Source organism: Symphalangus syndactylus, chromosome X (genome assembly GCF_028878055.3).
Source record: "Symphalangus syndactylus isolate Jambi chromosome X, NHGRI_mSymSyn1-v2.1_pri, whole genome shotgun sequence".
NCBI lineage: Eukaryota > Metazoa > Chordata > Mammalia > Primates > Hylobatidae > Symphalangus > Symphalangus syndactylus.
The window spans coordinates 105,105,163-105,132,210 of record NC_072447.2 but is presented as its reverse complement, the minus strand read 5'-3'; the positions used below and the strand labels follow the sequence as shown (position 1 = coordinate 105,132,210).

Here is a 27,048-nt window from a genome sequence, read left to right as displayed (position 1 = left end):
CCCTCCATTGCTTGTTTGGTAAACTTAACAGTGTATTTAGAGACCTTTCCATATCACTATATAGCAAGTGTGCAATTTATTTAAATGAAATAACATTTATAAAATACATAGCACAGTGACTGGCACATAATGGGTGTTTGTCCAGAGTCCAAGAGCTGGAAGGGGGAGAAGTGGAGGTTTGAACTCAGGCCCATTGTCTCTGCTTTCTGTAGCTATTCATCTATCTCTTTTTAGGGTGTATGCAGAAAATAAAGTACTGACAAGAGTTTTGAAAGGGACTTCTCTGTTGTCTTCTATTATCTTCAGATAACCCAGGCAGTGTGACCTGCTTGCTCAGGGATGAGGCAAGCTGCAAGGAAAGCAGCAGCCCTGCTGACTCCAAGCTAGGAGTTGGGATAAGGGAATGATAGAAAGTGCAAGATGAGTGAAAATGACAGCAAATGACACGCCAATTTGCTCTAAAATAATGATTTGGTTGTTCTTTTCTTTCTGGTCTTCTTTTTTAGAACAATGAGTTATATTTTTGATGAAAGAGATGGATTAAGCATGGCTTTAGAGTCAGACAGATCTGAGTTTAAATTCTCTGTGACTCTCTGAATCTAAAACTTCCCTGAGCTTAGTTTCCTGGTTGGTAAAATTGGGGGTGATAAACCTTTCCATAGGGCTGTTGTGAGAACCAAATGAAATTTCATGTGTAAAATATTCAACCTGGTGAATGATTTTCCCTAAGTCGGTGTCTGGGTTTGAGCCAGTGTCCCATCTTTCCTAAAGCAGCAACACGCTGTGATTCCCAGCATTCGTTTTGAGCATTGACTGAGACACACGACTGCCATCTGGAGACACCATCTCCAAATTACGGAAGGTTATTTAGCAGTACAGTTGCAGACCTATTGATTATAAGGTCACAAAGACTTTACCTGGGAGGCTGGGGCCTCAGGTTGTACTTTTCCTGGCCACTCTCTCCCCCTCATCATTGCTAACTTCACTCAATTCATTTTATGCCCTGAGACTAAGTCCTAAAAAGAGCTATGAGACACTAGACCTCCAAACCAAAGGCCCTTATGCAGCTTATATTTCTCTAAAGGGCTTTCTGCTCATTTAAGAAGAACCAGTGAAGAAGGTTAATGTTAATAATAGGGCTGCAGACTCCATGAAAGTACCTTCTGCATCTGTTGCTTTTTACTAGCCACCTCTCCAAACTATAGTCTCCCATAATCTGGCTTCTGCTCCCAGGACGCTAGTGGTCAGCATCTACTTTTTACCATGGCTCTGTGAGAGTAACACACATGATTCCTTAAATACAGTTAAATACAGCTAAAAACAGTTAAATACACAAATACAGTTAAAAACAGTTAAATACAGAAATACAGTTAAAAACAGTTAAATACAGTTAAATACACAAATACAGTTAAATACAGTCAAATACAGAAATATAGTTAAATACAGTTAAATACAGAACTATTTTCTTGAGGGTAATAAAAAGCAAACCAAAGAGGCAGTGCATAATGAAGGCCAAATGAGTGTGTCTAGACAGTAAACGTTTATTTCAGAAGAGGTACCTAATAAGTACTCAATAAATATTCGATGAAAGAATAAATGGGTGAGGGAAAGCTCAGTGTGGGCTAAAGCAGTTGGGAACACAATACTGAACACAGCCTGACCGAAGCACAGATTTCATGTGGGGAGAACAGGCAGGAAGTTGTCAGTCTGGGAAGCTAGACCAAGGCCAGATTCTGATTTAAAATGGTCATTGTGGGCCACTAGGTTTGGGGGAGGGGGAAACATGAGTCAGATAATCCAGTTAGAGGCAACTGTATTATCCATGTGTGAGGTCAAAGTTTTAATCCCATGGATTAATAAAGAAATGACAGGTCTTGGTGACCGATTGGCAGGAAGTGATGAGGAAAAGGGGGCTGTTAAAGGTGACAGGACCTATTAGAGGTGACATTGAGGTATTTTGAAGTCCGAGTAACTAAGAGAATGATGGTAGTGTTATCAGAAGTAGGAAGGTCAGTAGGTAGAACCTTTTTCAGGAGAGAGGAAATATTTTTGTTTTAGATATCTCCAAATGGAAGTGTGTAGCAGCAGTTGGAGATGTAGTCCACCAGCTCAGGAGACAGGTCAGGGTTGACCCAAGTTCAGATCCCAGTCTCATTCTCTCTATTGTCACCACCAGAGAGTCCACCTCCTTTCCCACTTTCAGCTCTGACCAGAATTGTGAAATGCCATGGAGCCCAAGGAAGGGGGATTAAGAAGAAAAAGGAAGGTGTTCACTGCTGCTGGAAAGACTGAGAGACAAGCTCAAGAAAGGGTCATGGGAATTGGTTCTCTCATGGGAGAGAACTTTTTTCTTCAAGAGATGTCATTTCAGGTTGTAGATTTGTGAGTGGGCGAGAAACAGACTGTAGAGAGTTTAGGAGTTAGTGGGTGCTGAGGGAGAGAGGCAGTAGGTATGGACCATTTGGCAGTGAGAAGAACATGAGTAGAAGGTAGCTACAAAGGAGCTCAGAGGAGCTCAAAGCTCTGATAATTTCTCAGTTGAAATTATTTTTCTTAAAGGTCACCATTTACTTCCTTCTTGCCAAATAAAATCTTTCCTTTACCCTCAATTTGATTTCTTTACAATATTTGACACAATTGATCTCTTACCCCTTCCTTTCCTTAAAACTCTCTTCTCCTGTGGCTTCTATGACAGGTACTGCCCAGATATCTTCCTACATGACTGACCACTAATTCTCTTTTTTTCCCCTTGCTGGTTCCTCTTCTCCTACAGATGTCTTCTAAAGCTCTGACCCTGGCCTTCTGCTCCCTCAGACAACCCATCTATCTAAGCTGATGACTCACACAACTTCATCCTTCCGCTGCCTGTAGGGCATCTTTACCAAACCAGTTTTCTTTTTTGACATTGTCTTTCTTAGAGGGGTCTTACAATTCTTCCAGGTGTACAGACTGAGTGCTTTCAGACATCAGTTTGTTTCTTAGCCTCTTGGTACATCAAGTCTGTACTAAGTCTTGTCATCTCTTTCTTTCAAACATTTATGGGGTTCATCTGTACCCTCCATTTCTTTGCCAGCACCATCAATCATCTCTAGCCAACATTACTGTAGCTGGTTCCTGGAGAGTCTCCCTGACTCAGACTTAACCACTGAACCCCTATTTCTGCATAGAATAATCAGGTTAATGTTCTAAAATGACAATTTACTGTGTCATGCCTCTGTGCAAAAACATGTGATGGGCTCCCTGTAGATCCTAGTACAACAGCTAAACTCTTCCGCATGGCTTGCAAAGCAAAGAAACAAAGAATCAGAAATAGAAGGGATATTAGATACCACCTGGCCTAACTTCCCTTTTAATGCAGGAATTACTCACTATGCAGCATTCATCACAGATAAGTTTCCTGCTTCTCATTAGTATTGTCCCTAGCTCATGGAGTCTTTCCTAATTTGGTCTCACTCTTTATATTTAACTTTTTTTTTTTTTTTTTTGAGACAGAGCCTTGCTTTGTCACCCAGGCTGGAGAGCAGTGGTGCCATCTCAGCTCTCGGCTCACTGCAACCTCCACCTCCCGGGTTCAAGCGATTCTCCTGCCTCAGCCACCCGAGTAGCTGGGATTATAGGCACGTGCCACAATGCCTGGCTAATTTTTTGTAGTTTTGTTAGAGATGAGGTTTCACCATATTTGCCAGGCTGGTCTCGAACTCCTGACCTCAAGTGATCCGCCTATCTTGGCCTCCCAAAGTGTTGGGTTTACAGGCATGAGCCACTGCACTTGGCCTATATTTAACTTTCTTTGATACTACTCCCTCCACATTCCATCTCCTCCAATCAGGCTGGTTTCTTCTTAGCTCCCTCCTCTACCAGGTTTGTTCTTACTTCCATATTTTTAGCCATCTGCTTTGCTGAATGCTCTCCCTTCCGCTTTCTAGTTCTTAAAATCCCACCTATCATTCTAAGCTTAGCCTAAATGTCATCTTTCATGACCCTTTTCCTGACTTCTTTTTCTTAAAACCTATTGCATTTACTGCTATGACATAGCTTCACACTTACTTGCCCTACATGTGCTAATTTTATACCCCCTCATCACCCCCAACAGAATATAAGGTACATGATGGGGACAAAACCCTATCTGAGACCTTGTATTACCCACAGGCTTACCTTGCATAGGATTAGGCATTGAGTAACTAGTCAATACTTAATGATTAATAATACATGGAGAACCTTCAGGCTGGAGAGGTGAGGTCACACAGTAAGTCAGTAACCAAGTTCATGATGAGAAATCACAGCCCTTGATTCCCTGTGCTACAGTTTTGGCACATGTGAGCCAAGCCTGATGGGGATGCTTCAGGGAAAGGCCTAGGTCTGAGGCCAGAAAAGAGCTTTTCTGGGCTTGAGAAGCAGGGTAGATTACCTCGGTAGTCCAGGGCAGGTGCCTGTGGGACCTCCTCTGCATACACTTCATTGTAGCTTTCATCCGGATAGTAGCCAGAACCTAGAATAAGGAAGACAATATTAAGATGGTGTCTTGATTTCTCACTCAAGTCCTTCCCAACCTTCCCCCTCTCATCCAACTTTGTCATTTCCTTAGGACATGGCATTCCATGGGTGGGGAGCCAGGTGGATATTTAGTGGGGGAAATCCTGCATTGTAAGGCAGCAGAACTATTGTGGGTGAATCTCAGCACCTCAGTTGCATAGAAGGCAGGCTCATGGTTGTGGTGGCCAGTTACTGCGAGCACTAGAAGACTCCATCTAAAAGAAAAAAATTGAACCTGACCATATATCAATCCTGTCAATCTGGACTATAAATGACCCATTTCCTTGAAGCAATACATGAGTCTTGGTAAGACACTGGGGACTAATCTCTGAGAATGGACTGTGGTCCCAGATAGGAGGAAAAAACAGAGCCTGTGTCTTCCCCCTAGTGACAGCCCTGCTCACAGTCCTCAAAGAGAAACAATTACTCAGGCTTCCACTAGCCCACAGGGCACAGGCCTTTTTGTCATCGGATTACCATTGCTGGGGGTGGCATGCCAAGGCTGAGAAGGATGACTTAAAAGGCAAGAGGAAATGAAAGCAGTTTTGTGAGCACTTTGCCCTGGTTTGGAGAACAGAGAAGGCAGAGTCCTTCGGCTAAATTTCCTGTTTCTCTAATCAGAAGGAACTTTAACAGGGAGCTGCTGAGCTAGAGAACATTCCTAATCTATCTCCATCCAGTTAAGTGGCCCAGACCCTAGTGGAGGCAGGTCTGCGGCTGTCTGGGAGACTAAACAGTATGTTCCACCAGACGGCAGGAAATCAGTCATGAATACGAACTAATTGGAAAACAACTTGGTCCTTTCCGGAGTGAAGTTTCCGGAAGCCCTCCTTCCAGCCTCCCTGAGCCCTAATGCACGCACAAGAATAGGGTAGCCAGCTGTTTTGGAGTCAAGAGACAATTCCCTATTTCCAGGAGAGGGTGTGCTTCCAGGACAGGGCTGGGTTTTAGTGCTGGAGCCCTTTGGCCTGTGTAAACAGTCAGGCCACAAGCTCGCCTCCTCCTCTTGGGAAGAGGCACAGGGCCCCCTGCACTAAAGGGCGGAGCAGAGGGCTAGATGATGAAGCTCTTCCATTCCCCACAGGCCCAGACTAGGGGTGGGGGAGGTGAGGTATTGGGAAACCAGTCCAACTTGGTGAACAAGGGAATGAATCAATTGAAAGTTTGCCTTATGAAATCATGTCCTCGTTGGTTTGCCCTCATTCCAGAGGAAAGAGTTCATTTTTTCTTTTTCCCTTTTTTCTTTTTTTCTGTTTTCCCATTTCAGTTCTTCTTCTGGCTTCCGTTGATTTCTTCTCAGGCCTCATCTCCCCTGCTCTCTTTTTTCCCATAGTGGGAGGTTTCTTTGGTTGGTGCGGGGGAGTAGGGGGGTCATGGAATTTTTGTCAGCTGTTTCAGTTCGGTATTAGCCTCAAAGCCTTATAGGTCCTGTAAACAGGAGGCCAGATGTGTGTGATTCCCTAAAGTATTAGGTCTCCCTGCTCTGGTTACAGAGCCAGCTTTTGAAGAAATGCTCAGCAGGGAGCAAAGGACTGTTTAACAGAAGAGAAAACAGGAGTGTCAGAGCCCTGTGGCTTGAGAACAGTAACAACAGCAAGAACAACTACGACAATGACTGCTAACATCTCTCAGCTCATATGCTGTGTTAAGCACATTACATATGTTAGCTCATTATGTCACCATAACATGTCAGCAGGGTAGGTACTACTAATGTGCTCCAATATAAAGCCGAAGAAATAGGCATGAGGAACCAAGGGAGTTGTCCAAGGTCTCCCAGCTAGTAAGCAGCAGAGTGGGCGTTCCAGCCCAGGTCTGCTTGACCCCCTAGATACCAAACTCAGACACTCCACTGAAGATGGTGATTAGGGGAGAGCTTTTGACAATGTCCAACTGGGGTAAAAGTCCAAAATCTCTTTTGCAATCCAGCTTTTTTACTGTGTGTGTGGGATCGAAGGCCACCAAGCATTTTACATCATTCCAGAATTACAGGGGATGTAGGAAAACTGTGGAGAAGACTCAGTAAGATAATTACAGTCTCCATCAGGGTGTGGAAGTAGCTGGACCAGTGCCAACTATGCTTTGTGTGGAGAAAGGGTTCAGACCACCTTGCCACTTTAAACCTTTCCATTTTCCCATTTCCCCTCTTTGCCTATCTTTGAGTATTTTTTTCTTTTTTGCAAATGGTGGAATACTAAGATGGGTATAAGAATGAAATTAAAGGGGAACATTCCCTACATTATTCTGTCGGCTTGTCCCTCTTCAGCCCTGGGGGAAGGACTTGGGGAGCATTCCTCAGTTCCTTTAGATCAATCAGTGCTTGGTTACTGTGTGGTCTGTTACTGGGTTCCTCCAACCTCCATAGTACAGTCAGGCCCTCTAAGCACTGCCCTTCACAAAAGTGTAGTTAGACATGTAATTGATAGTTAAAAGACTATTTTAAGATTCATATTAATCCTTGGCTTATGATGACAAATACAGTCTGACTTTCTGGGCTGCACAGATACACCAGCACACACTTTTAACCCATTCTTTGCTTTATTTATATTCTTAACTTTTCCCAGCCATTGCTGATTATTCCTGGACCCTTTTTCTGATTAGCCCTGGATCCACATTTGGCTGCTATTCTGTGCCATGCTCATTTGAAGACAAGGCTGTAGAAGTAAACAAAACAGTCCTGGATGCATAAAGAGTGCTCAATAAATATTTGCTGAAGGAATGAATGAACAAATGCATGAAGGCAAGCCCAACGGCTGAGCTAGCAGTGTAGGGGAAATGTCTCTCATCATGTGGCCTCCTAAGGATAGAAGAGGGAAGAATGAGTGGAATTGCAGGGCTAGCAGAGGCCTCACCAATCTGAGCTCCTCAGGAGTGGTGACTCGTGATTCACGTGGAAGTGGGGTGTTCCACCTTTGCAAATAGCCCTTTGAGAACCTCAACTGAATCTAACTTTTAAAAAACTGCTCTGTGCTCACGCCTCCAACAGCTCAGGCTTCTGTTTTGGGAAAGGTAAAGACCTTTGCATGCCATGAGGTTTCATACAGGTGTTCAGAATTGGGCTTCGAGCCATCTAATCTGCACTCCTTTAGTCCTGTGGTCTTTGGCTGGATTGTGGTCTCTGTAAATGAACTGAAGCTCGGGGAGGTTGGGGAGGACAGTTGCATATTTATCTCCTAGAGACTTGAGGAACCTTTAACCCCAAACAGGATATGCTCTGCCAAGGGCTTGACTTGAATTTTTTCATCTCAGTGTCAGTCCTTGTGCTTCACCCCCTACAAAGCCATGTTAAGCCAAAAAGGGGAAGAAGTTTGCATATTTGTTTGAAAGCTTGATGCAGCTGTTCCAGACAAACAGAGCTACTGCCAAAGGCCTCCACCAGGAGCTAAGGGCATGTGGAAAATTTTAGCTGCAGTGACTGTGGCTGTGATGGGAGCAGTTTGTTATTTACTCATCTCTGGATATTTTCCTAACCCCATTGGTTGGGCCTGTCTCCTTCCCCCACTCCTCCCCACGGGCCCCTGTGAGGGCAGACACTGCAGGCCACAGAATATTCTTAGTGCTTGGAATGCCAGCTGGGCCCCATATAAAACCTCTGTATGCCACTTCATTATCCTGCCCTCATCCCTTCCCCCTCCCCTTTCCCTCTTCTCACTGAGTTTGTTCTCCGGCTCTCCGGGTGAAGAGTGAAATATTCAGGAATCCAGAAATCTCCATCCCTTCTGAAGTAAAGAACAAATGAGGCCGGGCGCGGTGGCTCAAGCCTGTAATCCCAGCACTTTGGGAGGCCGAGGTGGGCGGATCACAAGGTCAGGAGATCGAGACCATCCTGGCTAACACGGTGAAACCCCGTCTCTACTAAAAATACAAAAAATTAGCCGGGCGTGGTGGCGGGCGCCTGTAGTCCCAGCTACTCAGGAGGCTGAGGCAGGAGAATGGCGTGAACCTGGGAGGTGGAGCTTGCAGTGAGCCGAGATCGCGCCACTGCACTCCAGCCTGGGGGACAGAGAAAGACTCCGTCTCAAAAAAAAAAAAAAAAAAAAGAACAAATGAGAAGAAACTGGGAAATTCCTGATTAAAAGGATGTGATCTGTATTGCCACTAACAGCTTTGGCATAAAAGGGCTATACAAATCTCATTTTATAAATAAGGTCAGAGAGGGTGGGAAGAAGTCTGATGGATTCTCGTTTCACTTGAATAGATTGCCTGCCCCCCTTATTTTTTCCAAATGAGGTATGTGGTCTAAGTCCATTTTTGTGGTCTTGACGAGGGTATTTGACTCATAAAAGAATTAATATTAATAAAGATTTGACTCATAAAGGATTTCATATTAGAAAATGGTTTTCAGGAAGCTAAGTGCACAAGCAGATGAGACAATGGCCTCAAAGGTGATGTCCAACCTTCTCATGTTTGTACTAGTGTGGCCTATTTCAAATAGCTCTTGTTAGGCTGCCTTAAAAGCCTCCTTGGTAGTCTGTTGCCATGTTTAACCATCTTTATTGTCCATTAAAGGACAATACTTCTCTGTATAGAAAATAAGTGTCTCCTTTTGTAGTCTAACTCTTCCTTCTCCAAGTCTTGGTCTAGGACCTACCCTTCCTGGAAATAATAGACAACAGCTCCTAGAACTTACCTGCATACCATGTTGGTGTCACTGCCGGAGTTAGAAAGAACAGCAGAGAGAGAGCTCCTCTTTGAGTTAGTTGACTGGCCATCCTTGAAAGGGAGGATTATGGAGACAAGAAAAGATGTATATGGCCTGAAGTACCAGGGCAAAGGAAAGTGACTTTCAGAAGTCAGCCATCAATTAACTTCCAAAAGTGAGGGGAAGCAGAAATATGGGATCTGTGAGGAAGAAGAGAGATTTTATAATTAATGAATGCCTTTTATATTATCTCCCTCATAAGGATCTTTCATGTTATAGAATAACAAGACTCTGTTTGTTATTTATGGTCCCTTTTCCTCCCAGGAGGAGGAGGATGTAAAACAACCAATCTTCATCTGGCTCTGGTGGGATCAGGTGCAAATGCTTCATGGTCCAAGTTATAGAGAGGGACATTGAAGTACTGAGACCAGGAAAAGGCCAACATGAGGTTACATAGAACCAGGAGGGAACCTGGTGACATAAAGGCTGCCATTAGATTTCATTCCTTCAACTAACATTTCCTAGCCACTAATCTGGGAAAGCGTTAGCATATGTGGTCTAAGAATTTGAACACTGAAGTTACACAGGTCTGGATGTGAATCCAATTCTGTCACCTATTAGCTATGGGGTCTTGGACAAATTTTTTAACTTCTCTAAGCCTCGGTCTCCTCATCTATAAAATGGGAATAATAATACTATCTACCTCGTGAATTGATTATTGTCTGTCATATAGGGAAGTAATTTATATATTAGACAATATTATTACCAACTTTATATTGCACAGAACTGAATGTTTCCCTTCTCTAGTCTCCCAGGCAGTAACTGTACTCTGACTCTGTTCTTAGCTTTGGGTTTTAAGGCTTGGTGGTTTGGTAGTGACTTCTGGCTTTCAAGTCCAGCCTAACCTTCTAGTTTTACCTTGCTGAGCCAGCAGGAAGTCGGCGAGGTAGAGGAGGACCTGCTGAGGTACATGAGGAGAGGGTGAACAAGCTCCAATTGCCCTCTCACTTCCTGCCCTGTCCTCACCCTAATGGGACGAGAGTTTTGTGGTTCCCAGTGGGCAAATACTTTGTAAATGACAGTATTAAAACTTGCTGCCCATTGGTATAAATTGGCCACTGGGCATTTCAGCAAGCACCCATTCACTCACATGCTTTCAATGAAATGCCATGCTCAGGGGAGGAGTCAGTCCTAGAAATAGAGAAACAAAAATGTGGTAGATTCTGGCCAGAGTCCCTAAGGGACATGCGAAGCCCAAGAAAGGGAAAAATGTATTTTCTAATTCATTGCTACTTGGCTTCAGATTTTGTCTAGAAAGTGACAGGGAAGCAGGACAGAGAAAAAGTGAGAGTAAATGATGGAGGCAAGAGAAGTAGAAAGATGTGGGAAGGAAGGAAAGAAAATCTGACAGAGCTGAAGGAAAGAGATAGATAAATGCAGAAAGAGGCAACGAAAGGAGCAGAAAGAGGAGATTAAAGAGAGATCCAGGAAAATGAACATTAGATGACTAATCACTGACCCCTCTCCCACATCTAGCCTCCATCCAATTCCTTTGTTCTGGAGCAGAGGCATTCCTTTTTCAGATCCCTGAACCTGTGACCTCGTACCTGCCCAGCTTCTCCCCAATCTCAGGCTTAATACTTGACTCACCAGAGTCAACCATCCCATCCCTCTGCTGTGGGCTGAGAAGTTGCTGGGAACATGTGTTTGCAGTCAGGTCACGGCACAAATGAAAAGCAGCATATGATCCAGCTTCATAAAAGAACTTCCCCCCGACCTCCACCCCCAGCCATGTTGCCCAAGTCCTGGGTCTCCTTGTCCCCTTCACAATTGTGAATTGGGGTAGTGGAGTGTGGAGGGATTAGTTGTAGATCTTACCTGTTTTATGGTATTTTGTGCCCTTTTTCTCTCTCCTCCTCTTTCTCCTTCCTCTCTGCTCCTCTCATCAATTGGAAAAAACCTTCTACTTTAACATTCCTAGAACGAGTGGCTCCTGGTCTGTCCCGGCCTCCGGGATTCTGTTAACACTGGCCAGATGTTACGACGTCCGCATCTGCCAAAAGTTTCCTTAAAGCTATATTATCCCCGAAGCTATAGTTATTCCTCTCTCAGAGAAGGGTTTTAGAAAGATGGGGGAGAAGGAGCACAGGGATTAGAGGAACTCAGTCCGTCTGCTGCAGAAGAGGGGAAAGTGTGAATGGCACTGGCTCCAAGCCTGTGAGTATAGTGATGACTAACACAGAGGCTGGCTTAAGCAGCCTCCAGAGATGTGTTGCACTGAAGAACACTTCTTTTTATGACTCAGCATGACATAAGAATTGAATGAAAAGGAATTTCATAAACACTCACAAACACCAGAGAGGGGAAGACTGTAGCTGACTTTGACATTCCCTAAGATTTCTCCTGTAATTCCTTAGACTCCCAACTCTGAACTATCTTGCAATCTATATGGTATCACGTCAGATACGCTGTGAAACTCTCATGCCAGTGACCTAACTTCTCTGGACTTCAGTTTCTGTTAAGATTATATTGTTTACAAAGCCTGCTTCATTTCCAATCCACCTGTGACAAATATGTATTGAGTATCTACCATGTGCTTAACAGTGTAATAGCTACGTAAAGAAGATGTGGCTGGGCGCGGTGACTCACGCCTGTAATCCCAGTACTTTGGGAGGCCGAGGTGGGCAGATCACGAGGTCAGGAGTTCGAGATCGGCCTGGCCAACATGATGAAACCCCGTCTCTACTAAATACAAAAAAAATTAGCCGGGCATGGTGGTGCACGCCTGTAATCCTAGCTACCCAGGAGGCTGAAGCAGAAGAATTGCTTGAACCCGGGAGGCAGAGGTTGCAGTGAGCTGAGATCACACCACTGCACTCCAGCCTGGGCGAGGGAGTGAGACTCCGTCTCAGAAGAAAGAAAAAAGAGAAGAAGACATGATCGTCATGGCCTTATTCATTCCATAAATTTATCAAGTATCTACCATGTCAACAGTGGTGGATATAGTGGTGAACAAGACAGACAAAATCCCAGGCATTGTAATCCGTAATTAATTCAACAAATACTTGTTGAGCATCCATTATGTGCCACACATGGTTCTAGGTACTTGAGAAACATCAGTGAACAAAACGGACAAAAACCCCTGTCCTCATGGAACAGAGGAGACATCAAACAAGCATGTTCTTAATTACAATTGTATGTGTTTAGGGAATCTTTATTGGTCATCTACTATAAGCTAAGCACTGCAGATACAGTGGTGAGCAAGTGATGTGTGATTCTTGATCTTATGGAGCGTACTCTCCAGCTCCCAGAGTTTATGTTTAGTAGGGGAGAGAAGAGGGCCACAATCAATTAGAAAACAATACAACTCCCTATGGTAATAGACTGCCAAAAGCTGTGTTACAGACTTTAAGGACGCTAGGAGGAAGTCAGAGGAGGGGGTCACCTGAGACGAGGTGGGCCTTGGTCTAGTCTCAGGCAAAGGAAATGCCATCAACAAGAGCTCACCTTTAGATCAGAGGAGGGAGAGGCTAACTGCTAAGAGGTTTCAGGGAGAGACAGAAAACAAAGTCGAATAAATAGAGTAGGGCCAGAAAATCAGATATAGGAGTTTATTTTAAACTCATGTATGAGAAAATAGTGAATATATTAAATGTGTGTGTCTGTGTGTTTGAGTATGTGAGAGTGTGTGTGTGTGTGTGAGAGAGAGAGAGAGAGGAATATGAGAGAGAGGGAACAAGCAAAGTAATACATTCTACCAGAGTTTTTTCTTTCTTTCTTTCTTTTTTTTTTTTTTTTTTTTTTGACGGAGTCTTGCACTGTCACCCAGGCTGGAGTGCAGTGGCACGATCTTGGCTCACTGCAACCTCCACCTCCCAGGTTCAAGCAATTCTCCTGCCTCAGCCTCCCAAGTAGCTGGGATTACAGGCATACGCCACCAAACCCGGCTAATTTTGTATTTTTAGCAGAGATGGGGTTTTGCCATGTTGGTCAGCTGGTCTTGAACTCCTGACCTCAGGTAATCCGCCCGTCTCGGCCTCCCAAAGTGCTGGGATTACATGTGTGAGCCACCAGGTCTGGCCGAGTTTTTTCTTTCTTAACTCCCCTTCTCTGGCTCCCTCCTGGCATAGTGTACAGTCTGAGTTCCTTAGCATTGCATACCATGTTCTTCACAAGCAAACTCCACCTATGTCCTTAGCCTAGTTTTAAGCATTCACCCCATGCCTCCTCATTCTGGACACACGCAGCCTCATGCTCTTCCTTGAGCTTCTTGTTCTTCCTTTCACACCCCGGAGCCTCTGCACAGACGTGTTCACTCTGCTCTATAGTCCCTTCCCTCCTTTCTTGGCTTGTTGGAACTCTACCCACCCTTGCTGCTAGGAAGCTTCCCCCAGCCCATCCCAGCCCAAGATGGTTAAATTTGCCTTCCTGTTCCATCACAGCACTTTGTACATATCTCAATTTTAGGACTTTTCACACTTATTGGCATTGTTCTTTACTTACCTCTGACTCCTACTAGACTATGAGTGCTTAGAGGGCAAGAACCTTATCCTAGTCTTCTTCATATCCCCAGCCATCCAACACAAAGCCTAGCACATGCCAGGGTGAAGATGCTGCGTAAGGCCTCAGTCCCACTGGAAGCTGGAAGGAGTGGGACAGAAGGGTTCCAGAGAGAGGTTAAAGAAGAAAGTGAAGGGGGAGAATATGGAAATCATAGGGAGATCAAAGTAAGGGGATATGTCAGAGGAGAGGGACAGCATTCTTGTGAAGCATTGGGATTAATAATATAAAGAGCTCACCCAAAACAAGTGAGGTTAATTATAATAACCCCAACGTTTCTGCAGCACGTACTCAGTGTGTAAAACACAACGTTAGATACTGTGAGGCTATAAAGTAAAATAAAACACCTCTCTCTATGGTTTGGTTGGGAAGATAAGACAAAGGTAGATAAGGAGACTGACAGCATCCAGGCATACTCAATTTCTTAAGTTTCTTAAAGTTCAGTACCATTTTCAACTTTAAGACTTTTAATATGAAGCCCCTCAGCAGTAAATAAGGTATTGTTTTACAAAATATTAGATATGGAAACTGACTTCCCTAGTTGAGATCTCAGGAAAGCTCAACAAGGCTAGACTAGAAACAACTTTCTTAGAAAACGGACATAGAATTGTCAATTTTAATACCATTTAAAAGTATTTATGGCTGGGCACGGTGGCTCACACCTGTAATCCCAGCACTTTGGGAGGCGGAGGCAGGCGAATCATGAGGTCAGGAGATCGAGACCATCCTGTCTAACACGGTGAAACCCCGTCTCTGCTAAAAATACAAAAAATTAGCTGGGCGTGGTATCAGGCACCTGTAGTCCCAGCTACTTGGGAAGCTGAGACCAGAGAATGGCATGAACCCGGGAGGTGGAGCTTGCAGTGAGCCGAGATCGCGCCACTGCACTCCAGCCTGGGCGACAGAGGGAGACTCCGTCTCAAAAAAAAAAAAAAAAAAAAAAAAGTATTTATCATGTCTATGTGTCCCAAACTGTATATTATGAGCTTTTTTGAAGAAGGTAAGATCAGGGATGGAAAGGGAGGAAAGGTTTCACAGAGCATCTGAAAGGAGTGGATGGAAAAAAAGGGAATAAAAATAGACAAAGAATAGAATTTCAGAGAAGGAGAATGGGAATGCACAAGAGACAATAGAAATAAAGAGACATTCCATTAGCGAAATGGATTTTTAAAACTGTACATATGAATTAACTGTTTAAATAATGAGGTATCTGATGGCTGTAACATAAAATATGAGATACTAAGAAAATAAGTAGGATGTGCCTTTAAATTCTATGATAGGCACTTAGCCAAAGGTAATTGAAGGGACGCTAGAAAAGGGATTAGCAAATGAAAATGGTAAAGTTATTATGTGAATAAGAGACAAGAGGTACTCTCAGCGATACAGTTTATTATTATTATTATTATTTTAGTGGTTCCTAAGAGAGAGAGTAGGAATGTCCCAAGACATTATCTAGGTACTCAATTTAATTTTTTCTGTTTTATTATAGTGTGATACTGGGATGGCTTAGACATTTAATTTTTTATTTAATTTCAACAATCAATCCTGAGTAATTACTATGTGGTTGCTCCCAGAGACCAGTTATGACCTCAGAGCAATCAGCTCAACAGGGATTGGCCGAGCAGAAAATGAACTCATCAATTGGGCATTATGTCCTAGGGTACTGAGGAGAGTATAAAAGGGGGCATAGGGGCCCTGCCACACTAGCTCTTCAGTAGTTTCTGAACATCTAGACGGTAGGACATGGAATAGGTAAGTAGAAATGCAAAGCAGATATTGCAGTAATTGACTAAAGGGCTGGGTTAATGGGAGTGAGTGTGTAGTTAAGACAGTTATGGTGTTAGAGAAAGAGGTGAGGGAGGAGGGGCTTTTTACTGAGTTGGGATTGAGCTGGATATTCAGTAGAAGCAGAAAGTATGAGTGAAGTTGAGGGTGAGCAGGGACTAGGGAACAGGAATTGTCTATTTGGGGGGTTGATCATACCGACCTGGTGTAGAGCAGAAAATTCACATTGGAAAAGCAGTAGGAAATCAGTTGAGATTGTATTGGCATGAGGGGCTTGGTAGGGATGGAGGGAGGTTGGAGGTGGCACAAGGGAGGTCTGACTTAACAGTGAGCCCTTGTTATGTCATTTCCCTTGCCTGATGTCTAGCAATGAAAAACATTTACACCTAATCTTGAAGGTTACAGGAAGTTAATTGGGAAGGGGGACTACTAAATGTTCCACGTAAAACAAGCAGTAACAATACTTAAAGTATTTTCCTTTTTTCCTACATTGTTGGCATCAAATTGTGTTTCTGTGCTCAGAAAGAGGGAGAAATTAAGAGGTTGAACAAGAAAAAGTACTGAACTCTCTGCCTTACCATTCTGGGGCAGGTAGGGTTACTTCCTAGGTGGTTGGGCTATTGGAGTGAAGGCGAAAGCCAAACTCAACCAAAAAACCCCAAGTGTAAGGCAGAATTGGGGCAATCATTGAGGTTCTTAAGCTTCAGAGGCTCCGAGGAGTCCTTGTTTTTGGTTAAATGTCTGTGCAACAGCAGTCTTTACTCAGGTTACCCTGGGCAGAGGCAGCTGGGTGTACAACAGCAGCTATGTTTCATCACAAAGTGGGCCCCATTTCTGATGAAAGACACAGAAGTTGCCCAGGTTTAGTCCTAGGCAGCTTACTTAGCCTCTTTCAACCTGTTTCTTCATCTGTAAAATGAAGGTGCTAGGTGTGTCAACCTCATAATAGGGTTCTTGTGACGTGTGCATATGAGGTAATGTGTATCAAGCTCTTAGCAATAGTGGTTGGTATATATATAGTCAATGCTCATTATCACAGTCATTATTAATACTTTAAAGAATACATTTATCTAATGGCCTAGGGAAATACTTCTTAAATTGCCTTAAATGGGATTAGACGCCCCTTTGGTCTGGGTTTGTACCCAGACCCAGGCCTAGGTTTGAACTAAATTGAATTTCTGGGTTTGGTGGCATTGTGGGGGTGGGGAGATGGAAGTGGGTGTAGCAAAGTAGGAGGCAATGGTGCAAGGTGTTGTAGCCATAGGAATATGAATTTCCATGTCAGCATTTGGTTTAATTTGGCACCAAGTGTTATTCAAACAAAGCAGCGTTGTGAGTGGTAGAGGAAGGGAGAGGAGGAAAGTCAACACATTCTTGGAAATAAGATGTGGCTTTTGCTTTGCTATTTTGTTTTTTCTTCAGCTACAGACATATTTCTTTGCTCTTGGGCTCACATTGTAAATCCCTTCCAGTACATAGTACAAATCTAAATTTCAGAGAAACTTCTCTTTAAGATGACAAGAAGTTATCAAGACTTCCCTTGATCCTTGTTTTTAGTATAAGAACTCTTCAGCTGGGGTCATTTAGCCTAGGGAGAAATCTTTGCATATACTTAGACACCCCCCTCCACCATGTTGAATATTTGCTATTTCCTAATGACTTTACCTCAAAGTGTTTGAAGGTGTATGTAGATGTATTATTTATCCATTCTCTCCATGTATTTGTGTATTAGGCCTTTCAAATTTTAGTAAAAATTTTAGTATAAAGCCTGGCAGTGCAATAATTAATTTTCCAATAGTTGCTGCCTTGCACCTCAGACGTCTGGCAAGATGTTATAGGAACTGGTCCTAGGTCAATATTCGAAGCACAGGGAAGCTCTGTGTGACCAAGTCAATGGAACTTTCCTGTGTTCTGGTCCTGAGGTGTATGTTTAAAGCAACGTTTCAAGCAGAAAAGTTTGGGTATTCATCTCTCCTCCACAAATGCAGGTCTTTTTGCAATGGCAATAAATAGCCACTTGTGATATTAAGCTTGTGTCAATGATGAAGGGTTGGATTGCATAGGGAACTGATATAGCCTTCTAACCCCATTCCTCTAGAGATAACACATACTCACTTAACACTCAGTCTCTGCCCTCAAAGAGCTGACGCTTTAGTTGAGAAATCAGACCCTAACACACCTCCTGTGCTGTAACAACATAGACCAATATGTTCACAATATATAACACTAGGTTTTAATCTCTCTGTAATCAGCTGGGTTTTGATGGGAAAAACCAGGTGGCTGGAATGTACAGTGCCTTTCTGTTTTAACATTTAAGAGGAGGTCACACTCACCAGGGATTTTCCATTGCACTCTCTCTTTTTAAGTTTACAGCGAATAGCTGAACTTACGTTTCACTATTATGTAAAAATACTTTCCTTCAACTTTCCAATTACTTAGGGGATGAAAGAGGAGAGGAATACTGGGGTTTTGCAAAGTCCTGCGGGAAATTCTAAAGTCATTATTATCTTTAATACCTAGCTTAGAAATTCAGCAAGTGGTGATTATTTTCCTCCATTCATATCTCCCCTTCCTAACCCATAAAACAATGTTCACAAATTGAAAAGCACACACGTGAGAAAAAAATCAGCCTAATTCCACCAGAGGTAAATTTCACTGTTCCTTTCAGTTTTTGTCTAAGCACACGTGACTGTATGTATTGCTTTGCAATCCGCTTTCTTTTTGCAAATATATTTCTTGTGGGTATTTTCCCGTGTATTTTCTTAGGTCGCTTTTAACCTCTTCATTCTTTTCCTTCTCTCTAGGGCACCGGGGGCCAGGGAGGCCCAATCTCAGAGCGCTGCGGGCTCTGCTGGTGATAGAAACAATATGGTGAAGTTATAAGGAGAGGGGAGGGGTGGGGGGCGGGAAAGATTCCTTAGGATAGAAAAAGAAACAATGAAGAAAGCTCCACTTGAAGACCTATGAAATTTCCGACGCTAGAACCTTTGTATATAGTTTTCGGTAACCTTCGGCAGGGGGCGCTCTGAAATTGTTGCCACTTTCCGGACAGCTTCCCGTACTTTACCCTCTGCAAAATTGTACAGTGTTTCCGGCCCTTCTCAGTTGTGGACGCTCGTAAGTTTTCGGCAGTTTCCGGGGAGACTCGGGGACTCCGCGTCTCGCTCTCTGTGTTCGGATCGCCCGGTGCGGTGGTGCAGGGTCTCGGGCTAGTCATGGCGTCCCCGTCTCGGAGACTGCAGACTAAACCAGTCATTACTTGTTTCAAGAGCGTCCTACTAATCTACACTTTTATTTTCTGGGTGAGAGACGAAGGCGCCTGGGGCTGGCAGGGGATCCCGGGCTTTTAGGTGTGGGGGGTGTGACCCTGAGCGGCGGGAGCTCAGGTCGGGAATGGTGTGGGGTTTGGGCGGCCATCGCGCCTGGGACCCCGACGCCGGCGACCAGTGACTGGGCCCCGAGCAAAGAGCTCAGGCATCTCGCCGGCTCTGGGGTCGGAGTGCGGGACGAAGGCAGCCGACAGGCTGAGCTGGGACCCAGACGTACCAGCGTTCGAGTTCGATACGGGAGGCGAGGTGGGGCCTTAAGCCCCCAGAGCACGCAGACGGTGACCCTGGACCTTTGCAGAGGCAAGCAAGGCTTGCCTGGCCCCTTTGAGGGCTCACTTGCATAATAGTGTCTTTCTTTTCACTGCTTCATAAGAGAGGAGTGTTTCGCAGGTAAGTATGGTATGCCTCCACTCCTGCCAGTCTATCCTTCGGCTTGGTTTTGTGTACCAGTCCTTTGTATCCTGTGCTCATCCCTAACTGGAGAGGACGGGGGAAGTTTCTGGAACTCATAAAATCACATTTTTTTCCCCTTCAAGGTTTTCTTCCTAAGGTTGGAGTAAGATAGTGAAGGAAGTTTTGATCCCTAGGGCAAATATGCCATGGGCTTGTGTTTACACACAAAAAGATGAATTTTAAGAATTTTGATAAGATACCTGGTCCACAGCCTGCTCTTGTGTGCAGATCCCCTCCTAACCCCTTCTACTCTTCCCCCTTGTCTGCCATATCCCAGCATATCACACCTATTGTGCCTTAAATACCTCATGCGTTGTGATTTGAAGGTGCTGCTGTACAGAGTGCGTAACTGTTTGTATTCTCTGAATTCCCATATAGATCACTGGCGTTATCCTTCTTGCAGTAGGCATTTGGGGCAAGGTGAGCCTGGAGAATTACTTTTCTCTTTTAAATGAGAAGGCCACCAATGTCCCCTTCGTGCTCATTGCTACTGGTACCGTCATTATTCTTTTGGGCACCTTTGGTTGTTTTGCTACCTGCCGAGCTTCTGCATGGATGCTAAAACTGGTGAGTCCTTGTTTTCGTTAGAATTGATTCTCGGTTGTAGAAAAGTTTTATATGTTATAGAATTCCTTTCTTGGAACTGGCCATGGCACTTTACAATTTTTCCTGTTCCTTATGAAAACTTATCAAGTAACAGTTCAGCTGCCAGTTTCCACTTTCAAAATAGACATATTGTTATTTTCCCTGTCCTTTTCAATGAAAACATGATGAACTAATGAGAAGACGACCATTATTTTTTCTTTGACTCCCTTTGCAACTGTGCTATATCTTATTTATGCTGACTTGGACTTTCTTTCTTATCTGCAGTATGCAATGTTTCTGACTCTCATTTTTTTGGTCGAACTGGTCGCTGCCATCGTAGGATTTGTTTTCAGACATGAGGTAAGCCTGAATTAGGGAAGCTTAACATGTTACATTTATCCTCTGAGAGATAAAAATGGATTTATTTAAGTAGAAGAGTCAGACCTCTGTATTTAAACCTGTAGCTGACAATAATGGCCTTCTTGTAAAAATTCTGGTCCACTTCTAATTTAAAAGAAAATTTAGAAAATTGTAAAGACTGATAGTCACCAGAAGAAAATTACTTACTTATATTCCCTGTCATTTTTGTGTGTGTAAATACCTATTAAAACGGAGATAGTACAATTTATAACTTTACTGATAGGAAAATATTCAAAGCACAAAATTGATAACCTTCTTATGCCTTGCATTTTGAAAAGATTGGATATACATAATGCAGATCATCAAAAGTTTAATATTGGGCCGGGTGCGGTGGCTCACGCCTGTAATCCCAACACTTTGGGAGGCCACGGTGGGCGGATCACGAGGTCAGGAGATCGAGACCATCCTGGCTAACACGGTGAAACTCTGTCTCTACTAAAAATACAAAAAAAAAAAAAAAGGAAAAAATTAGCCAGGCATGGTGGCGGGCGCCTGTAGTCCCAGCTACTCGGGAGGCTGAGGCAGGAGAATGGCATGAACCCGGGAGGTGGAGCTTGCAGTGAGCCGAGATCACGCCACTGCACTCCAGCCTGGGTGACAGAGCAAGACTCCATCTCAAAAAAAGAAGTTTAATATTGAATTAGAAAACAGGTACACTTGGGGTTGTTCAGATATCATTCGGTGAGTAGCAAAGGCCCATTAATGAGAGTTCTTATAAAGTGGTAGCACAGCCTCCCAAAGTAGGGTTTTGTAGCTTACAGATTCCATGGGCATCGAATTTGTACTCAGTTTAAAGTGGAGAAAAATAAGCAGGGTGCAGAATACAGCAATACTGCATTGCCACTCAGATAAATATATATTCCCACAGCACTTTGAACTTGTAGTGGTTCTCATCATATATTTTAATGTTTTGCTTAGTAGCCCCCTCAGCTAACCTATATCCCTTAGAGGACAGGATTGTACCATGGAAGTTAATTACCATACATGTTGCTGCTGTCAAAGATATGACCATTGGTCAGATTCGAGAACTTATTTGACCTGAAACCAGAAGAACTTTCTAGAGGATTTTCTTACTGACATTGTGTTTCTTTGCTATAGATTAAGAATAGCTTTAAGAATAATTATGAGAAGGCTTTGAAGCAGTATAACTCTACAGGAGATTATAGAAGCCATGCAGTAGACAAGATCCAAAATACGGTAAGTGGTAACCACTACCTAGAGGGGGAACACATTCCCTGTTGCCTCAGAGAAAAGAGTAGAGTCTGGCTACTAGATGTTATCCACTTGTAGGGGAAAGAAGTGTGACGTGTTTCATGTTCCTCACATGTGCACCTGTTCTCTTCCTTCCCCACTTCCATCATAGTCCAGGTACAGTTAGTACCAACTATAGCAGGAAAGTAAGGCCAATACAAAACTGTCATGCATGGTGCTAATCAAGGACCCAGTGCTCATCTCTTGAATCAATTCAGGAGAGAGATCATTGAGATTAGTAAATGTTTTGAGCACAAATTGCAATAGAGGATATTAGGTTAAATGTTTGACTACAAAGTTGTAATATAAACTAAATGCTTTTGTTGGGTTTTTCAGTTGCATTGTTGTGGTGTCACCAATTATAGAGATTGGACAGATACTAATTATTACTCAGAAAAAGGATTTCCTAAGAGTTGCTGTAAACTTGAAGATTGTACTCCACAGAGAGATGCAGACAAAGTAAACAATGAAGTAAGGTATCTTTTCAAACTTTCTATTTGACAATATTTGAAGACTTAACTGAATGCAAAATTGACCCAGTTTTTAATTTTTTTTTTGAGACAGAGTCTGGCTCTGTCGCCCAGGCTGGAGTGCAGTGGCGCAATCTCGGCTCACTGCAAGCTCCACCTCCCGGGTTCACGCCATTCTCCTGCCTCAGCCTCCCGAGTAGCTGGGACTACAGGTGCCCACCACCACGCCTGGCTAATTTTTTGTATTTTTTAGTAGAGACGGGGTTTCACCGTGTTAGCCAGGATGGTCTCAATCTTCTGACCTCGTGATCCGCCTGACTTGGCCTCCCAAAGTGCTGGGATTACGGGTGTGAGCCACTGCACCCGGCCAGTTTTTAATTTTTAAATATAAGCTGAGATAGACAGGGCGGGTAGGAATTGAGTTCAGACAGCCAGCAAGTAACACTTTTTTATTTATTATTTAGTATTTTTTTTAAAGACAGTGTCTCTCCTGTCACCCAGTCTGAAGTGCAGTGGTGTAATCATAGCTCACTGGAGCCTTGAACTCCTGGGTTCAAGTGAAGTAACACTTTTAAATATATAATCCAGAAGGTGGAAATAGTTGGGAGTATTTATTTGTTCTGTTGAGAACATATGGAAGACAGTAGATTTCAATAAAATGACAATCAAAGGCTATGATACATACATCTTTCTGCAGAGGTGTATGATCAAAGTATTTATTACCATAAATATATCTTTCTGCAGAGTTATGTTTCTTTATTACCATAAAGAAAAGCACAGACTGCTTGTGCTGTATTTAATCTTTGTTTTTTTCCTCCCATTAGGGTTGTTTTATAAAGGTGATGACCATTATAGAGTCAGAAATGGGAGTCGTTGCAGGAATTTCCTTTGGAGTTGCTTGCTTCCAAGTAAGTCTTTGTAGTTACTTAGGAAATATTTCATCCCTCTTGTAGGTGTAAGCTAGAAGATTTTCACTTTTTTTTTTTTTGAGATGGAGTCTTGCTTGGTTGCCCAGGCTGGAATGCAGTGGCGCCATCTCAGCTCCTTGCAACCTCCACTTCCTGGGTTCAAATGATTCTCCCACCTCAGCCTCCTGAATAGCTAGAATTACAGGTGTGCGCCACCATGCCTGGCTAATTTTTTTGTATTTTTAGTAGAGATGGGGTTTCACCATGTTGGCCAGACTGATCTCGAACACCTGACCTCAAGTGATCTGCCCTCGGCCTCCCAAAGTGCTGGGATTACAGGCTTGAGCCACTGCATGCAGCAAGATTTTCACTGTTAAGGCTTATAAGTTTTTGCTTCAGGGGACTGGATAGTGAGGACATTTTTAGGGAAGTCACATTTTCACAAAACTCTCAGTTACTGGTCACAGTATAAAAATACTTTATTTAGGAGAAATACCTAATGTAGATGATGGGTTGATGGGTGCAGCAAACCACCATGGCACGTGTATACCTATGTAACAAACCTGCACGTTCTGCACATGTATCCCAGGACTTAAAGTATAATTAAAAAAAAAGAAGAAAAAAAGTAAGATTTAGAATTAACTTGTAGCAGTACATATCTTTTGAAAGCAGTTAACTGTGGAAAGACTCAGTGCCCTCTTAGTTATGGCAACTTTCCAGTAACATAGTTCATGAAACAAAACATTAGATAGGAGCCTTGGTTCTCTCTGCGGTCAGTCAAGATTCTAAAATGTTATTAGGATCTTTTCTGGGCTGCAACTGCCTGATGAGTTGCATACCTATTAAAGTTCCAACCTATTAAAATTTAGATTAAAATTAGATGATGCCACCCCCACATTCATTATGCACCAGTTGTTTGGGGTTGATTCCACATTGTAGATCAAATTGTGTTTCCCAAGTTGTGTTTCCCACTGTAGCATGAAGTTTGTTTTGTGGCTCTGAACGATTTTTTTTTTATATTAAACACTGGAAATAAGACTAATTCAAGTTTAGTCTTAATATATTTTTTAAGTAGCAAGCAAAGCTATATCTAAATCTATGCTAATGCAGTAGCCACTAGCCACCTTTGAATTGTTATAAATTATTAAATAAAATTAAAACTTCAGTTTGCTGGAGATTTGAAATACTTAGTAGCCATGTGGCTGCTGCCTACTATATCGGACAGTACAGGGATTCTAGAACATTTTCATTATTGTAGCATTGCTCTGGATCTTTCCAGGAAAATCTGTACCCTCGTTGATGGAGATTTCACTTGTTAAGATACTTATTGAAAACCATGTCTTTGTTTTTTCTGGGAAATGAGAGTAAGAAAAGTTTCTCCAAAACTCCTGACTGAATTTTCCTTGAGTGACAGTTTGCTGGATTTTCCTTTGGTGAGAGTTGTGAAATTCTGGGTCATAGTGGCAGTAAAACTTCACTTACATTCTTTGAATGTGATCTAGATGCTGCAGAGTATTAAACATAACTCTAGAAAAACTCAAGGACGAAAATTACAAGCGAATTACAAGTGAGAGGAGAATATAGTCTGAGGTCTTCAAGCTCTTTTGTGTATGTATTTAATTTTGTTCCTATTTTATTTCTAGCTGATTGGAATCTTTCTCGCCTACTGCCTCTCTCGTGCCATAACAAATAACCAGTATGAGATAGTGTAACCCAATGTATCTGCGGGCCTATTCCTGTCTACCTTTAAGGTGCGTTCATTTTGGTCCTCAGCTCTGTTAGTGTTGATATTTATTCTAGCCTGTGTATGTGATGCATGGACTAAGTTTGCCAAGAACGTCTTGTCTAGTAGTATATTTAAATCTAGCTGGTGCTATGTAAGCCCTGTGTAGGCAGGTTAGGTCTCTATACACAGGGCATGGTCAGAAAGTAATGACTTAGCTGCAGCTTATCTATGCATGCTTTCTACAGTTATGCAACAGAAGACTCCCTGTGTGGGTTTATATATTTACATACACATGTCAGCCTAAAGATCATAAGTGGTCCCTTTTCTAACATGTTTTGGCCTAGAGAGAGGAGAAACAGAATCCCAATAATGACTTTATTTGTGAGGTTCCCTGGCAGGTGCACTCTGCTTCTCACCAATATTGACATTTTCCTTAGTCCTTTTCCTAGTTTTCATTTACCACAATCTTAATCAGTCGTTGAGAGTGTGGCTTTCTTGGTAGAAAGATGTTTTTGGTGGGCTATCGTTAAAACCGTAAACTCATCTGGTCTAATAAGGAACCAGATTTTGGGAAGATGTGTGTTTCAATGGCGTTAGTATTTGGTAAAATATTGTGAGAACTGTTGTTGGCTGAATTGATCCCTAGGGCACATTTTGCATTTTACTTGAGCCACTGACTAGGAACACATAGGAAGGTCTTCATTAGCAGGAATAGATTAGAATGTATGTAAGCAAATACAGATGTTGAAATTTGGGTAACAAGTACATTAACTTTTTTTCTTTAATTTTAGGACATTTAGAGTCCCCCCTCTGAATTAGAAAGTTGCCTGGCTGGAGAACTGACGACACTACTTACTGATAGACCAAAAAACTACACCAGTAGGTTGATTCAATCAAGATGTATGTAGACCTAAAACTACACCAATAGGCTGATTCAATCAAGATCTGTGCTCGCAATGGGCTGATTCAATCAAGATGTATGTTTGCTATGTTCTAAGTCCACCTTCTGTCCCATTCATGTTAGATCGTTGAAACCCTGTATCCTTCTGAAACACTGGAAGAGCTAGTAAATTGTAAATGAAGTAATACTGTGTTCCTCTTAACTGTTATTTTTCTTAGTAGGGGGCCTTTGGAAGGCACTGTGAATTTGCTATTTTGATGTAGTGTTACAAGATGGAAAATTGATTCCTCTGACTTTGCTATTGATGTGGTGTGATAGAAAATTGGCCTCTCTGAACTGGCTCCTTCCCAGTCAAGGTTATCTGGTTTGATTGTATAATTTGCACCAAGAAGTTAAAATGTTTTATGACTCTCTGTTCTGCTGACAGGCAGAGAGTCGCATTGTGTAATTTAATTTCAGTCAGTCAATAGATGGCATCCCTCATCAGGGTTGCCAGATGGTGATAACAGTCTAAGGCCTTGGGTCTAAGGCATCCAAGACTGAAAGGGACTACTGATGTTCTGTGATACATCAGGTTTCAGCACACAACTTACATTTCTTTGCCTCCAAATTGAGGCATTTATTCTGATGTTCATACTTTCCCTCTTATTTGAAAGTTTCTAATTATTAAATGGTGTCGGAATTATTGTATTTTCCTTAGGAATGCAGTGGAACTTATCTTCATTAAATTTAGCTGGTACCAGGTTGATATGGCTTGTCAATATTATGGTCAACTTTAAGTCTTAGTTTTCGTTTGTGCCTTTGATTAATAAGTATAACTCTTATACAATAAATACTGTTTTCCTCTAAAAAGACTGTGTTTAAATTAACTTGTAGAAAATCTGCTGGGATGGTTGTTGTTTTCCACTGAGAAAGCTAAGCCCTACATTTCTACTCAGAGTACTGTTTTTAGATGTGAAATATAAGCCTGCGGCCTTAACTCTGTATTAAAAAAATAATGTTTTTGTTTAAAAAAAACTTTTCCCATAGGTGCAGCAAACCACCATGGCACATGTATACCTATGTAACAAACTTGCATATTCTGCACATGTATCCCAGAACTTAATGTAAACAAAAAAAAATCTTAAAGTGCAAATATTAAAAAAAACTGTTCTCTGTAAAAAAAATTATATTCCATGTTATAAAGTAGCATATGATTAGTGTCTCCTAGAGATCAGACTTTTTTGATTGTATAGTTTGCATTAAAAAAGTTGTACAGGGAGGGATGTAACCTGTATCTTCAGGATAATAGAGAAATTAATAAGGAAAATAATAATTACTAAAATTTGAGTTGAAGTCAGGGAATTATTTCTTTGGTTTTGAGTCTCTTTATACATCCATTAGTAGAACCTGTGTAGTCTGATTGCCACAGTCCTTGAATTGATGGTAAGGGGGAGTCAGTTACAGTTAGAAGAAAACCTGGGCAAAAACTACTAGTTAAATAATCAT

The 27,048-nt window shown here is 42.5% G+C and overlaps 2 protein-coding genes across 4 annotated transcripts in view; one reads left to right on the top strand and one right to left on the bottom strand.

Annotated features, from left to right (window-relative positions):
• SRPX2 (sushi repeat containing protein X-linked 2) overlaps positions 1-11,367 on the bottom strand; it is a 30,962-nt gene extending 19,595 nt beyond the window's left edge. The window contains exons 1-3 of the mRNA XM_055268312.2: positions 11,051-11,367; positions 9,161-9,372; positions 4,409-4,489 (exon numbers count right to left, since the gene is read on the bottom strand). Of these exons, the coding sequence (XP_055124287.1) occupies positions 4,409-4,489; positions 9,161-9,242 (163 nt within the window). The 5' untranslated portion in view covers positions 9,243-9,372; positions 11,051-11,367. The remainder of the gene's footprint in view (positions 1-4,408; positions 4,490-9,160; positions 9,373-11,050) is intronic.
• A 4,052-nt stretch (positions 11,368-15,419) lies between these two features.
• Positions 15,420-26,412, top strand: TSPAN6 (tetraspanin 6). Of its 3 annotated transcripts, none has more exons than XM_055268313.2 (9): positions 15,420-15,484; positions 18,322-18,634; positions 19,678-19,866; positions 20,170-20,244; positions 21,403-21,501; positions 21,892-22,026; positions 22,850-22,933; positions 24,577-24,684; positions 25,451-26,412. In XM_055268313.2, the coding sequence occupies exons 3-8, from the start codon at positions 19,855-19,857 to the stop codon at positions 24,643-24,645; spliced, it is 474 nt and encodes a 157-aa protein (XP_055124288.1). In that variant the 5' UTR covers positions 15,420-15,484; positions 18,322-18,634; positions 19,678-19,854; the 3' UTR covers positions 24,646-24,684; positions 25,451-26,412. The 3 variants fall into 3 exon arrangements, with proteins under 3 accessions (XP_055124288.1, XP_055124290.1, XP_063491165.1); XM_055268315.2 differs by having other exon boundaries at positions 18,322-18,819; XM_063635095.1 differs by lacking the exon at positions 24,577-24,684 and having other exon boundaries at positions 18,322-18,819.
• Positions 26,413-27,048: the final 636 nt, after the last annotated feature.